At 37.2% G+C, this 15,455-nt stretch overlaps 1 protein-coding gene across 1 annotated transcript in view; it reads right to left on the bottom strand.

Annotated features, from left to right (window-relative positions):
- Positions 1-1,257: 1,257 nt before the first annotated feature.
- Positions 1,258-15,455, bottom strand: part of TMPRSS15 (transmembrane serine protease 15) — a 126,553-nt gene continuing 112,355 nt past the window's right edge. The window contains exons 23-26 of the mRNA XM_086676348.1: positions 12,600-12,781; positions 10,999-11,094; positions 7,328-7,467; positions 1,258-2,305 (exon numbers count right to left, since the gene is read on the bottom strand). Of these exons, the coding sequence (XP_086532474.1) occupies positions 2,150-2,305; positions 7,328-7,467; positions 10,999-11,094; positions 12,600-12,781 (574 nt within the window). The 3' untranslated portion in view covers positions 1,258-2,149. The remainder of the gene's footprint in view (positions 2,306-7,327; positions 7,468-10,998; positions 11,095-12,599; positions 12,782-15,455) is intronic.

The following is a 15,455-nucleotide window of genomic DNA, read 5'->3' on the forward strand; positions in this document are numbered from 1 at the left end:
ACATGAAGATGAAAACAAATTACTGTTAAAGTATGGTATGAATGGAAGTTGGAGTTACAGAGCATTTTAAACCTCATCTTTGCCCTGTTAAACCTTTGATGTTAGAAAATAAAGAGCTTTCATTAAGGCAATCATGACTAGTGTTGGTTGGTGAAACTTAAAGACAAATAGAGATGAGTGGGCATTGGCCCCCTTTCTGCTGCTTGGAGACTGAGGGCATGGACAGCTGTATTGTAAACTTCCATCTGCCCACACTTAGCACCCCCTTTCTCTGCTTGGCTACCCACATTGACTGGGATCTACCTCTTCCCTCCAAGCTCCCGCTGTGCATTTCTTCCTTCAGTCAGGACTTGATGGGAAGGAGACAGCGCTTTCCCCCACTTCTGTGCCACCCATGACTACAACAGCTGCAGGTCAGGAGAGGAAAGGCAATGGGCAAGGGCTGTGGTTTTGCCTTTGGTCTTGATCCAGATCCGCGTAACTGTTCCAGTATCAATTACTAACCCCATACATAACGAGGAGTGGGGCAATCAACTTCCTTTTTATTAAAAGATGACAGTGACACTGTCCTTAGGGCTTCTTAAAATTTTAGCTGACCTTTGAAAAATGAAAAGGAGTACATGATGTATCTGTTGTGTTTGTATTTTCAGAGCATAGTTCGGATACATGTTTTGGAATGTAGGTGAATTGTGGAACAATATCCAGGTAGTAAGATCAAACAATACCTGCCGCTTCATCCTTTCCAACTGCTCCTCAGTTCAGGTCATTGGAAAGGTCTTAAAAATAGTAGTGTGTTCAGAGACTCCTGACTTTTGTCATAAGAATAAATACCATGATTGTTTACCAGGAATTTGTAGTCCCCAATTATCTGGCCACACCTTTTTATATGACATTGTTTTCTGTTTCTCTGTTCCCCCCAAGATAGTGACTTTTGGTACAACACATGATTATCTGAACTTCCCTAAACCTCCACCTACACAGAGGCCCTAATTCTCTTCAATACCTCAATAAGAATCATTCCTTTCAGATGTAGCCCCATCTTGTTTCTTGTTTGGTAGGGCCAGTCTACAATCCCTTAACCTTATTCTTTCTTCTATTACTTGTGATTATATAGACATGTGTGTGTGTGTATGTGTGTGTGTGTGTGTGTGTGTGTGTATTAAGTAGGTGTGGATTTTGTCTTCCCAAATAAATCAGTAGATTTTGTGTGGAAAGCTAAATAGAAGTTTGCACATACTCTGGAAATGATCCAAGAGATTAAAGCAGTGAAGCAAATTCATTTATTCCACATTTTTGGCCTTCTAATGGGTGATTCAGCTGTGTCTAAGTAAGTTTTGCACATGTTAAAAACATCCACTGTAAGACACTTAGATCAGAAAAAAAAAAAAAAAACATTTGTAATAGTTGCATTTTTTGGATATGTCTGATTACTTTTTGGAAACTTAAAAAGATATTAGCTTAAAATAAATGGACGGTGCGATTAATGCAGGTAAAAAATGATCCAATAAAAGAATGGAAATATCATTTAATTTCCTTTCTATTTCGATACAGGGGTGATCTGTAGACTTGCACTTGTTTGCTGTTTAATTATCTTGAGAGGAATGTGTAATCAATTTAGTCCAGGTTTGTGACATGAGCCTAAAGTACATATTTGTTATGAGTGGGGAAAATATTAAGGATATGCTCAAGATGAATTGGAAATTGGAAATGCATTTAGATAGAAAATCAGGAAGACTACTGAGATTCTGAAAATAGCAAGGTGGAACTAGATAATTTACAGCAGTTTACTTCAAAAAATAACATACTGTGCAAAATAGTTTATTTTACTTCTTTTCTTAATTTTGTCAAAACTTTAAGAATGCAGTATATGCTTTAACATAGCATTCCTTTAAATAAGAAGAGTATGATAAAGATAATGATCACAAAGGAAAGATTGTAATCTCTGTGAAAGATTAACTGTTCACAATGAAAAAGTTACTTTGTACGGTACAGATTATTTTTTTGTCTTCACCCTTAATCCTCAGCATTTCGATGGCTTAGGTAAGAATAAAGCCTTTTAGAAATCTTTTTTTGTCAAACTCTCAATTCCCATGCTCTTTAGAGTGGAATGGGAAAACCACATGGCTTTCATGTTGGTTTAGGAAACACTCTACTGCAGAAAACTTTGTATCCATTCTGTGAACCTCGGGGCCAGGGCATAGACCCCTGGACGATTAGGCCGTGCGCATTGGTATCCAAATGATGTCACACCAGCCAGGAACCACCTGTTGTTTTCTTGGCACATCAATGGTCCTCCTGAATCCCCCTAAAGAGTAAATTGCAAAAGAAAATTATAGATGTGTTTTCTTTTTTTTTTTTTTAACGTTTATTTATTTTTTGAGACAGAGAGAGACGGCGCATGAACGGGGGAGGGGCAGAGAGGGAGACACAGAATCGGAAGCAGGCTCCAGGCTCTGAGCCATCAGCCCAGAGCCCGACGCGGGGCTCGAACTCACGGAGCGCCAGATCATGACCTGAGCTGAAGTCGGACGCTTAACCGACTGAGCCACCCAGGCGCCCCGTAGATGTGTTTTCAATTGATATATAAGATTATTTTTTAGCAAATCAATTCAAAACTACATGTCAAAAATATGCTTTAATTGAAAGTCATCTGTATACATCTTCACCAGCACTCTCTGTCAAGAAAGAGAACCTTTTGCTGCTTGGTAAGGACCCAGAGAAACCATGAGAACTAAAACATAATTTATATGTAATTCTTCATGATGTACTTTCATAGCAAGTTTCCTCACTTTCATTATGGCATTTTAATAGGGACTAAGAAAATCTCTAAGGCACAACTATGAGGAGCATCCTAACCAAAATATATATTAAAATCTGATCATTTAGTAAAGGAGGTATGATGATTTCATTCATGTAGAATTTAAACGAAGCAGATGAATATGGGAGGAAAACGAGAGAGGGGCAAACCATAAAACAGACTTACTACAGAGAACAAACTGAGGGTAGCTGGAGGGGAGGTGGGCAGGTGGATGGGTTAAAGGGGTGATGGGTATTAAGGAAAGAACTTGTGATGAGCACTGGGTGTTAGATGTGATGAATCACTAAATTCTATTCCTGAAACTAATATTACACTATATGTTAATGAACTGGAATTTAAATAAAAATGTGAAACAAAAAAAATAAAACCAAAAAGAAGTATGTTCTAAGTATTAGGGGTGACTTTGCAGAAAAGGCACTTATTACACACATTGTGTGTTTACAGAAACTAAAAACTCACACATGAAGTTGATTTTAGTTCTTTCGGGTAGCATTAACTTTTGGGCATTAGACACCATCCGAATTGAAAAAAATCTTAACATTTCAACTGAAATTGGCCTATGATATAACCTGTAGTGATAGGCACACATATTTTCATAAGAGATTTTAACTGATGAGTTGTCTTTAATTTTTGAAAATCTTAATTATAGCAGTTTCTAATAGATTAATTACATATATTTGATTTGCACATGAATATTTGTGTGTAATGCAAAAGAACATGATACAAACACATAGTGGCATTTTTTAATGATGGAATTGACAAATATCTCTCATACTCATTGTGCGATACTTTTAATCTTTTCTTATATTTAATATTTTCTTATATGAAGGAATTAAAGCCTTGTGTACTTTGGTTGCAATCATTGGTACAATAGTTCATCCCAAGTTTGTCTTAAACATTTTCCTGAGATACTTTTTGCCTGAATCTTTATTGTCTTTGGGATCATATTTAAGGGGAAAAATGCAGTATGTGGTGTATAAAAGCACCTTTTCTTGCTTGGGTAGAGAGGAACATAAATTGTACTGGCAAACACAGGGTACCTCTTTTCTAGATGTAACAAATGTGTTCAAACTGTTGGAAGGCCGGGACTGGGGGTTTTATTTCTGTACCCTAAGCCCTTAGTTTATAATATGGGTCCAGAAATAATTATGGAACAATTAAGGATAAATACAGGCTCAAAGTTACATGTAACTTAGAAATTATTAAAAAATAAACTTTAACAGTTTGGATATTTTTTAAAGGAGTCATTTAGTTTTCTTCATATTTTCTAATATATCTTAATTTCTAAAAAGACAATAGAATCTAGACCTTGATTCCATGAACACGGATTTTAAATCGCCCAACATATCAGTTGGAGGTTATTTCCAATGAAGATATTTCCTTCTTCCACTAGCTGAGAGATATGTATGTACTTAAAAAATATGAGTGACTGTCCAGAAAATAAAGCATTAACCTAAAATTTATGTTTCTATACCAGTGGTTTAAGTATGCTAACACACACATTGCTGGGCCCCAGGTTAGAGTTGCTGATTCAGCAGGTCTGTGCTGGGGCCTGAGAATTGGCACCTAGAGCAGGCTCTCAGGTGATTCTGATCTGCTGGATTGGAAGCTGTGCTTTGAAAACCCCTGGTATATGGGGTTCAGTGGGTTAAGTGGCCAACTTTGGCTCAGGTCATGATCTCATGGTTCACGAGTTGGTGAGTTCAAGCCCTGCATCTGGCTCTGGGCTGACAGCTCAGAGCCTGGAGCCTGCTTCAGATTCTGTGCCCCCCTCTCTCTCTGCCCCACCCCGGCTCATGCTCTCTGTCTCTCTCTCTTAAAAAAATATACATTGAAAAAAAAAAAGAAAAAGAAAAAGAAAACCACTGGTACAGAATAAGGCTCTACATAGCAAAATGAATTTGCTCTTTGTGTCATTCACTTAGTTTTATAGAGAGAGGACCTCTACAGCCACTTGTGCCTTAAAATCCAGACATCTGCCCCCAAAACACAAGCCCTTGGTAAGCCAGAAGATATTTAAGAATATATGGAGGACTAATAAGGCAAATTCTTTGCAACTATAGGGGGAAAATAATGCTTCGTAGAGCTTATTCAAGTGATATATCAGTAATGGCATATTCATAATTTTAATGTATTCTCATTTTTAAAAAAATTTAATGTTTACTATTTATTTTTTTAGAGAAAGACAGAGTGTGAGTGGGGGAGGGGCAGAGAGCGAGGGAGACACAGACTCAGAAGCAGGCTCTAGGCTCTGAGTTGTCAGCACAGAGCCCCATGCGAGACTCGAACCCACAGACCGCAAGATCATGACCTGAGCCAAAGTCAGATGCTTAACGGACTGAGCAACCCCGGTGCCCCATTGTGTTCTTATTTAGTTAATCCTCTTGTATAACATAGTATTAAAGTTGAACAAAGAAAATCATGTGATCCTCTAGACTACTGATTACTCAATCACGATACCATGTTACACATTTCCCTGTGTGGGAGCTTCCTTCCTTGCTAATGAACAACATACTTAGACTCCCTAGAAATCAGAGCCAAATATAAGATTTCAGAGATTTGGCATGAGTTACTGACTTAATGTAACCCTAATATCAGTAGCATCGGCAGCCCTATTTTCTACCCGGTGCATGAGGCTCCTGCCACACAGTCCCCATTAACTGTAATTGACGTTGTACAGCTGATTTCCCTCCTGAACGATAATTCTATAAATCTGCCTCTAAGTGGCAATATATCTTACCTTTGCACACTTTTCATTTTAAAACGAATAAGATCCAGAGATAAATTTTAAACAAGAAAGCTATCCTATCTGTCTTGAATTTGCAAGTGTTCATGCAAGCAGAATAAATGCAAAACCAAGCTGAAAGTTTAACGTGATTTGAGACACAGACTTAACTATATAGATACATATAAGATATATATAAAGATATATATAAAGATAAAGAAGATATATATAAAGATTCATCTGCTTAAGTGTATGTGAAAAAAGTCTTGTATCAAGTCGAATTATGGGTGACATGTGTGTTAATATCTGTAACAAGTTGTTTACACTTTAACAAAGTGAAAGATTTTCTCATGGTATAAATTACTACGTTTGCATTTGTATATTATTCATTTGCTCAATACTGCTATCAGGTTTAATCTAATTCAGTAGATGTTAATGCATCAATATCTTATTAATTTTCAAATACAAAAAAAATGCCAGAAACTTTATTTACAAAGTCTTATAATGAAAATTGTTAATATTTTTGAGTGCTTACTTAAATGCCTTATATGTGTTACCTCATTTTTAAACCTCTAAATAAAACTTAAGTGACTTGCCCAAAGTCTCACCCATAAGTATTAAGGCAAGGGTGAAAAATAAGTGTAATCTGAGCACAGAATCTACGCTCTTCATGACTACTTCATGCTGCACCTAAAAATTAATAATTGTTCTAAAATCTCACAGAATTTACTTTTTATTTGTTGAGTGCATGTGGATTGCATGGTGCTAACAGATAGCCACATTATTTCTAGGTGGTAAGATGTTTTTGCCCTCAATGAGGGTAGCTTGTGGGTAGAAGTTTCTCTGATGGTCACACAAGTCAAAAGCTATGGATACTTCAAATATATTGCCGTGTTGGCATTCAGTGAGTTCATGTTATTACATCTCTAAAATGCCATGTAGATGATAAGATGAAAATTCTACCATAGGTGTTCCAGATCCAGAGTTATGCCAGGCTGTTGAGTAAGTTCTATTTTTTAACCTTCCTACAAGTGGTTAGCTGCAAACTGGCTCTAGCCAGGTTATCCACGTTGGTTCTTGTGCAGAAATTATTTCTTGTCACTGGAGGGGCACCTGGGTGGCTCAGTCGGTTAAGCATCTGAATTTTCATTTCACTCAGTTTGTGATCTCTCGGTTTGTGAGTTTGAGCCCCATGTTGGACTCCACACTGATACTGTGGAGCCTGCTTGTGATTCTCTCTCCCTCTCTCTCTGCCCCTCCCCTGCTCATGCTCTCTGTCTCTCAAAATAAATAAACCTAAAAAATTTGATTGTTACAAAAAAAATTATTTTTTGTCACTGGACCTTTGGCCCATATTCAAAAACAAGAGTTGAAAATTAGAAGCCATTAGGTGATATTGGCCTTCAGATTTACTTTTTGTTTGTTTTAAGTTTGTATAGGGTTTTAAAGAATTAGAATTTGATTTAGCTAAGATGTATACTCTTCAGGTTAACATTGGGCCCAGCACTACATATTTCACCTGACTATCTCACATATTCAAATTTTATGCCTCGTCTCTAAAGACTCTATCCGATTTTAATACTTGTTTAAAAATTAGTTTTATTTGTAATGCTCACATCCACCCAGAAGTTCTATGCTAGTAGGCCACAAATAAAAAACAAAAAGTCACACTTTCGTAAAAGAAGAAATGACGATCGCTTTATTCCCTAATCATTGTGAAGCAATCAAATGATTACATAGCAATGCTTTCTGGAAAGGTAGGATGAGCAGTTTTACATATTTACCTGACAAGAATCTATTCCTCCTTCTTCGTAGCCTGCACATACCATATTTTCTGTAATGTTATATTCTGGCATCTGTTGCTGGCATTTCTCGTTTGATAGAAGAGGAACATTAGCTTCTTGTAATATGTTTGCAGTAGGACCTGTTCAAAATGGTAATGCAGCCAGCCAGTCAGAAGTGATCGACATGCATCACTGAATGAGCCACCATCAGTCTTATTTATTCCAACAGTTCACTCTCATTATCGAGTACTGTGTGTATATATAATGGAACTAAATGCTAAACCTTAGTATTTTAAAGCACATAATAAAGCCCATCTGTGGATCTTGCCAAATGGATAACAGTAAAGTACTTCTTTAGTGCCCAAGGGCTAGCAGGAATGGTGGATTGGACTAGACAGTCTTTAGGCATTTTCAGTATTTGTAAATGGTTACAGTATTGCTCATGGGGAAAAAAGCCCACCAACACAAAACGTTTCATTTACAGAAATTAGCAACAACTCAGAAATCCAGGAGGCTTTTCATTTGGCACCTGAAGAGGTGCTCCCTCATAATGGCATTCAGCAACTTTGTGATGCTATGTGAATGAGCAGGTGCACACTGAGCAAAAGACAAAGCTCAAATGAGCTGTGCCCTGGTCTAAGGGCAATCAGCTTGTCATCCACGTGCAGGTGAAGAGAAAGGAGGCGTTTTGTAACAGAGTGTATTTCCATGCTTTTTATAAAATGACTCATCTACTGCAAGCATGGATCTCTGTTTACTGAAATACTACTCCCAAGAGGGATGTGAAACAAGCAGGTGTCTGTCTAGTGCCTCAGAAAAGGCACATGATAAGCACTTTGTACTAATTAGCAATTCTATTTGGTTCCTCAAGAAAGGCAGAAGGTTGATGATAACTTAGCGCATATGACAGCTAAATGTATGTGACTTCATATGTTGCAGTAAATGTTGCCGCAAAAATGTATGTGATTTCATTTCCAGCTAAGTTTAAGTTTAATCCACACACTAAAAAGACAGGAAACAAATGTGCGTGTGTGTGTGTGTGTGTGTGTGTGTGTGTGTGTATGACTCAGTGGTGTGTTTAATGTTTAACAACTGGTTTTCAAGAAAAAAATCCCCGATACATATCGTTTGCTTGATGTAAACACTCCAACCATGGCCAATTTCAAGGTACCAGCATGACAGTGAACAGGAGTTGGGAGGAGATATGCACAAACGGCAATTTCTGGCTGGTGCCGGTGACTCCAACAGCATACCACTGGTTGACTTTTGAAGTCTGACAATAGGTTTTGAAAGGTGAAGATGGAGAGGCACCTGGGTGGCTCAGTCAGTTAAGTGTCCGACTCTTGATGTTGGCTCAGGTCATGATCTCATGGTTTATGAACATGGAGCACTGTGTGGTTGAGCCCCGTGTTCTGGGCTCTGCACTAACAGCACAGAGCCTGCTTGGTATTCTCTCTCCTGTTCTCGCATTCCCTACCCTGCCTGCTCTCTCTCTCTCTCTCTTTCTTTTAAAAAAATTTTTTTAAATGTTTATTTATTTTTGAGACAGAGAGAGACAGAGTGTGAGTAGGGGAGGGGCAGAGAGAGAGGGAGACACAGAATCTGAGGCTCCAGGCTCTGAGCTGTCAACACAGAGCCCGAGGCAGAACTTGAACTCACAAACCACGAGATTGTGACGTGAGCTGAAGTAGGATGCTTAACCGACTGAGCCACCCAGGCGCCCCTCTCTCTTTCTCTTTCAAATAAACATTTAAAAAATTAGTAAAAGAGGTGAATATGGAGGAGGAAATTCAGCATCTCAATGCCATTCATTCATTGAAGATGGACCAGGAGTTTTTATTGTAAACTATTATAAAGTCAAAGGCAATTTTGCTACTTGTCAAGGAACAAAAAAATGGTTGGGTCTAGGACAAACTCTTCGGTAAAGAAAAATTTGAGCAGTATTTTTATATTTAATATTTATTTGTCAACGTGAATTGCCATTAGGATAATTAAGAATGCACACAAAAAGACATACATAAAAATATCAGTAAAGTTATTTTAAGTTTACTAATTGCCTTAATTTAGTCAACTAATATCACTTCATTTCTTCCTAGTAAAGCAATGTTCATGGTTTTCCTAGATGATTAGTGTAATATATTCAAAAGGTGGAAGGGAACTGGGTTTTACACAACTAGGTATCTGGAAATCATAAGGCAAAATTCATAAAATTCATTAAAATTTCCATTACCCAGGAAGTATTTAATTATGACCTGACCATTTATTCCTAAATGAAACTGATCACAGATGCAGATTTCCCTTGGCTCCATACCACTCTTAGCGACCTTTCTTAAGCCAATTAAATGCATATCTTTAGTAACAATAAATAAATGAGTCAAGTTTCCTCAGCTCTTAAAAGAAATACCCATTTCCTATGGAATAAAGAGTCTTAAACTTTGTTAGTGGATAATTTGTTTTTGAAGAGTCTACATCATGGTCATAAATGTCTTTTAGTTTGAAGTCTGATAGAGAAAATATCTATCTAGGAATCATTTTTACTCTGTAGGCTTCAAATTTAATAAATCATGGCATTTTTCAAGTGGAGGAAATACAAGAATATACAGTCTTTGACTTCAATATACTTTATGGACAGAAGACATGAGGCATTTCAGCAACATAATGTAATTATAGTGGAGAACCTTTGTCGAAATCATTAGGCAAAGATTTGACTTAGAACATCATCCTTTCTTTTACAAGGAATATGGGAATTTTAACTCTGGATGCTTTGCTTCTGGTATCTGCATCTCTCCACACGATTTTGTGGCTTTTCATCTTGTACGGTTAAGATTTTTAAATATCTTGGCCACGATCTGTTGGGACTCAAGAGGCCTGGTTCTTCCACCAGAGTATATAGTGCCTTTCCTTTTTGCTTAATATTTAATAAGTTGCCAAAATTCTGTCCTAGATGGAATAACTCCTATTAGGAATCCAAAAGCAACATGCCTTGTAGTTACATTTAGAGAGAATAAAGTACTGGAGTGTTTTAAAAAATATGTTCAGTTAGTTTTAATATGCATCTTTTCTGTGTTTGGAAAACATCTTATTAAATAATGCTAACGAGTCAATTTATAGTCTTCAGTGTAAGATTTATGCCACATCTGAATTTGCTCATCAGTAGAGTGAGTCAGAATGTTGAAGTTAAAAGGGATTCGTTTCTCATTTCTTAGGGAATGTGAGTATGAGGCCTTTATGTGATAAATGAAGATAGTTTTATTGATTTGGAAAATGAAACAGGTAATAATTTGGCTTTTGATCAGACTTTATCTATGTGATTTACAAAAGTAAATTTTATAACCTTTGTAATATTCATTTAAATAGATGTATCTTTTCTCTTTATCAGAGTATTTATAATACTAAAATTACATACTAAGTTTGGGGAATGCTTGAACTCTCTTCCAAAAATATAGTTTTATAACATGTTCTACACAACCTGGATTAAAAAAAAAAAAAAATATATATATATATATATACACAAATACACACCATATGAATATAAACCTGACAGTGCTTTTAAGAGCTATTGCAAAACTTGTTATAAGAGTTTCAAAAAATATTGAAAATATTCACAGGATAGTGCAATAGCATACTTCTTAGTAGTAGACATTTTCTTTTTATTGAGTCTGATAATTTACCTTGATGTATAAGCCTCCCCCAGCCAGCAATGGAACAAATTCTTCCTGGAGGAAAAACGTGATTTTCTTCCAGTAAACAAATAGGTTGTATATAATCTGGAAAAACAGAATAAGAACAGACACACATGCATTTCTAACAGATTTTAAAAATCAATTATTTTCAGCACGTTATCTAAAAAACCTGTATTTTTGTTTTTGTTGCTTGAACATTTTTTAGACATCAGTCTTATGGGAAAGAGGCATCTCCAGGAGGCACTCTTTGATAATGGACTAGGTATCACTAGTGGTCTTTTTGGGATCTTTTTCTACATTGTATCCTAATTACTCTTTAATAATGTAAACAAGGTCTTAGTTCTAGAGTTGGTCATTTATATTTGATTTTAAGTAATCATGCTATTTACAGTGTCCGTTCTGTAAAAATCTTGGTATGGCTCTTCTTTAGGGTCAATTAAGACACTTGGACAAATGTTCTGATTTTCCCCAGTTATCTCCACATTTAAAAAAGCTTTTAGGTGAGGGGCGCCTGGGTGGCGCAGTCGGTTAAGCGTCCGACTTCAGCCAGGTCACGATCTCACGGTCCGTGAGTTCGAGCCCCGCGTCGGGCTCTGGGCTGATGGCTCAGAGCCTGGAGCCTGTTTCCGATTCTGTGTCTCCCTCTCTCTCTGCCCCTCGCCCGTTCATGCTCTGTCTCTCTCTGTCCCAAAAATAAATAAACGTTGAAAAAAAAAACTTTAAAAAAAAAAAAAAAAAAAAAAAAAAGCTTTTAGGTGATTGTTTTACAGGGTACTTATGGAAGCATTAGCATTGGTCACTGACTTTTAAAGCCCCTTTCCAACAATTTACAAGCTGCCTGACATTTATTAAGCACCCACTACATGTAAGACCCAGGGCAGACACAAAAATGAGTAAGATATGGTGCTTACCTTCAAGGACAGGGCTACATAATTAATAGTCTGCCTTTAATAAGTGCTCTAATGTGTGTGTAGACCAAATTCCAAAAGAGCACAGAAATGGTAGCACTTTCTCTTCACTGGGGGTTGGAAAAGTCTTTGGAGTAAAGGATGGAGTTGAGCAGAACCCTTCGTGTAAAGTTCACTCCCTCAGATGATTTCTAGCATGTTATCTAGGTATTTGGAGGAAGTCTTCCAGCTGCCACTCTATTAATATTGTTGAAACTCCTTTAAAATCTTCATTCTATGGATATTTTAATTTTTACTCACTTTACTCTTAGAATATATGTTCTTCTCTGTTTGTCCTACACTGCTCTTTGTGGTAGATGGACCTGCCTTTCTTTGAGAAATACAGAAGGCATGCATTGTAATGACCTATTTTCTCCCAGCTGCTCCTTTGAGTTTACTATTACAGAGAGCTTGGAATGTTTTATTCTGCTGGCCAACTTTCTAGAAAGTTGGATTTAGACACCTTGATGAAGATAATTGAGTATGTTCCACTCCATTCCCCAATTCCATTTAAGTTATAATGATTTCTATAACAAACTATCCAACTTTTATGCACTATTAATTCATTGGTACTAATAATATTTCAAATCTAACTTTGAATGCATTTGGCCAGATAAGATGACTAAAACTGATTTCTTTTACCTGTGTAGTTCACTTTAAAATCCAGATGCATCATGGCGATGTCACTGTCCTTTATTCGTTTATTGTAATGTGGGTTTATGACAATTTGATCTATCAACCGAGTTACTATGTGAGGAGAAGTCAGATTCGATGTCATCTGCAGTCCTAGGATTGCTTTCCACTTAGATGGCTCTACATTTCTCCTGAAGATTATGAAAAAGACATATAAGGAACTTTCCATCCACCACAGTTACTTTCTACAGATCTTCGTAGTAGGTATTTCAGAACTATGTGTGCCCATCCTAAAATATGCTTGAATTTCTCTGAACCAGTCTTTAAAAACATTCCTTTAACTTTTATTCTTCTGATCAGATCATAGAAAGAACTTCAGTTAGTGCTAATTTCTATCACTTATCTTAAATCCTCTCGATCTCTAGCTCGATTGTGGTTCTCAACCTCAGTTTCACAATAGAATCACCTGGAGTATTTTTAAAGAACACTGTCGCCTGCTTCCCTTTCTCTATCTCTGATTTTATGAGTCTAGAATGGAGAGAGGACTTTAAAAATATATATTATTTTTACATTAAATCTCTACGTTTATCCTAACATATGGCCACGTTTGGGAACCACGCCTTAGATCACATTCCACTGTAGAGATTGCATCTTGGTCCAGGGTTTCTTCAGGCAACCACAACAGCTATGGTAGTAAGGGAAAGGGGTTTCAGGAGAACTCTCCTGTTTAGCGGCTCACTGAATTTACACACAGTTAAAATCAGCAAATAAAACCTATTGTGTTGCTTACAATCTAACCTAAAAAGTTGAGTAATTTTCATATGCAACAAAGTTGAAAAATTTTCCATACGTAATGTCCTTTAATAATGTATTGGTCAAGGCTAACATTTGTGTTATATGCAGATGAAGTTACAGTTTGAAAGTGTGCAGGGACTTCTAAATGTGCTTTTGGCCTGCAACATCTTCACACCAAGAAACTACTAGTGAATAGCTAGAATTAAGCCATTTAAGCCATATTCACAATGAAGTCAAAATTCAGTAACTGCAATTTTAGCAGAGCTAGTGATTTAATTCTTCATAGTTACAAGTGCCTCGTTTAATGTGGCATTTCAACTGTTAGAATCCAAATCACTTACAAATACACAAAGGGCATGAAGTTATTTCAAGTCCGTTTGTTCACCTTTTTACCTGTCTATTCATTATTTTGTTTAAATTAAACAAAGGATCATGTTTGATTAAGTCACAGTCATCAGTAAAGCCAATGAATGCCCAAGCATCCAGGCGACATCCACGGATAACCACACTGCATTAAAATCAGAGATAACTTGCTCACATACTTTATAGCAATAGCCTAACACCCATTTATGGGCAACTTATTTTGTGCCAAGGCCAGTGCCCTGTACTTCGCATCAACTCTTTTCATTTTTGCTTCAGTGCTATGGATTTTACAACGAGAACAAACTGGGTACTGACAGTTTACGTGGTGGGGCAGAAACTTGAACTGGGGCTGTCTGACCTCAGAGGCTGCATCTGCACCAGCATACTGGGGTGCCTCCAGTGGCCATGGGTAGGGTTCTGTGGGCAGGGTTGAGAACATGAGGGTAGGGTTGGGAGAGAGACAGGATCTGCCACTGAATTATCTGGGCTCAGGTAGGGAGGATGTGTCTGCTCTTAGGGGCTGGTGATAGCTCCTTACGTGCCCAGATGTCGGGCCAGGAGGGTATTATGGTGCTGTAGAGGCCCTGTTTGCTTGTCAAGAGGGCTTTTTGATTCTTCCTGTCTGGGTCAGAGGAATCATCAGTACTGACTGGACTGGTCAAACTGGACACATTGATGTTTTCAGACATTCTGCCTGCACGCACTCCCACCGTACCCTGGGACTCCCCTGCCCACACTGGCCTACTCAAAGACGGGATAGAATGAAATCTCTTTCCTGGTGTCCTATCTCTAAACTTCTTGCTGTATCACATATTTAAACATGTTTCCTAAAGCTCAGCTGGTCATGGTTGTCTCTTGATTAGTATACCTGTTACGGTTGATGGGTAACAGGTAGCTACTCTTTTTTAAGAATTGTGTTTTTTATTAAACATTTAATATATACCTGATATTTACAAAAAATTGATTTCACAATTACCACACCATGTTTCTTACTTTACATTCAATTATATCTACTTATACGCTTTACATTTGGCATTATCATTATATTTTACATAAACAATGTGTAATATTAATATTTCATATCATAAATAATATTAATCACATTAATGGTATCATGTTGAAAAAATAACTATCAAAATCTGCTCAAAAGGCGTATGAGCCCATTACAGAGGTTCAATTTTAAAGTTGCCAGAATGTATTTATTTTCAAAAATGATAGGATTGTCTTCTTAAGTGCTTTCTACATATTTTATCTTCAGCAAAACTTACATGAAAGTTCAGACAGATAATGCAGTTATTCGCTATAGGTTTAACTCAATGATAAAATAATGCAGTTCCGTAGCTAACCTCCCAAATTCTGTTCTTTTTTCTTTTTTTCTTTTGAGAACGAGAGAGAGGGCACAAGTGAGCGAGGGGCAGAGAAACAGAGAGAGAGGGAGAGAGAGAGACAAGAGGGGCTCACCCAAAGCAGGGTGGGAGCTCACCTGATGCAGGACTCAAACTCACGAACCATGAGATCATGACCTGAGGCAAAGTCAGATGCTTAACTGACAAAGCCACCTAGATGCCCCTAACCTCACAAATTCTTGTCTTTTATAAGTACTATACTCCTTCTGAGAACAATAAATATTAGTTACTGATATGAGGGAGCTTGCAGGCAGCACAAAGCTTAGTAATCACCATTTTGTCTTGTTATTTTAAGGTTTGA

Source organism: Puma concolor, chromosome C2, assembly GCF_028749965.1.
Source record: "Puma concolor isolate L17-30 chromosome C2, mPumCon1.1.hap2, whole genome shotgun sequence".
Lineage (NCBI taxonomy): Eukaryota > Metazoa > Chordata > Mammalia > Carnivora > Felidae > Puma > Puma concolor.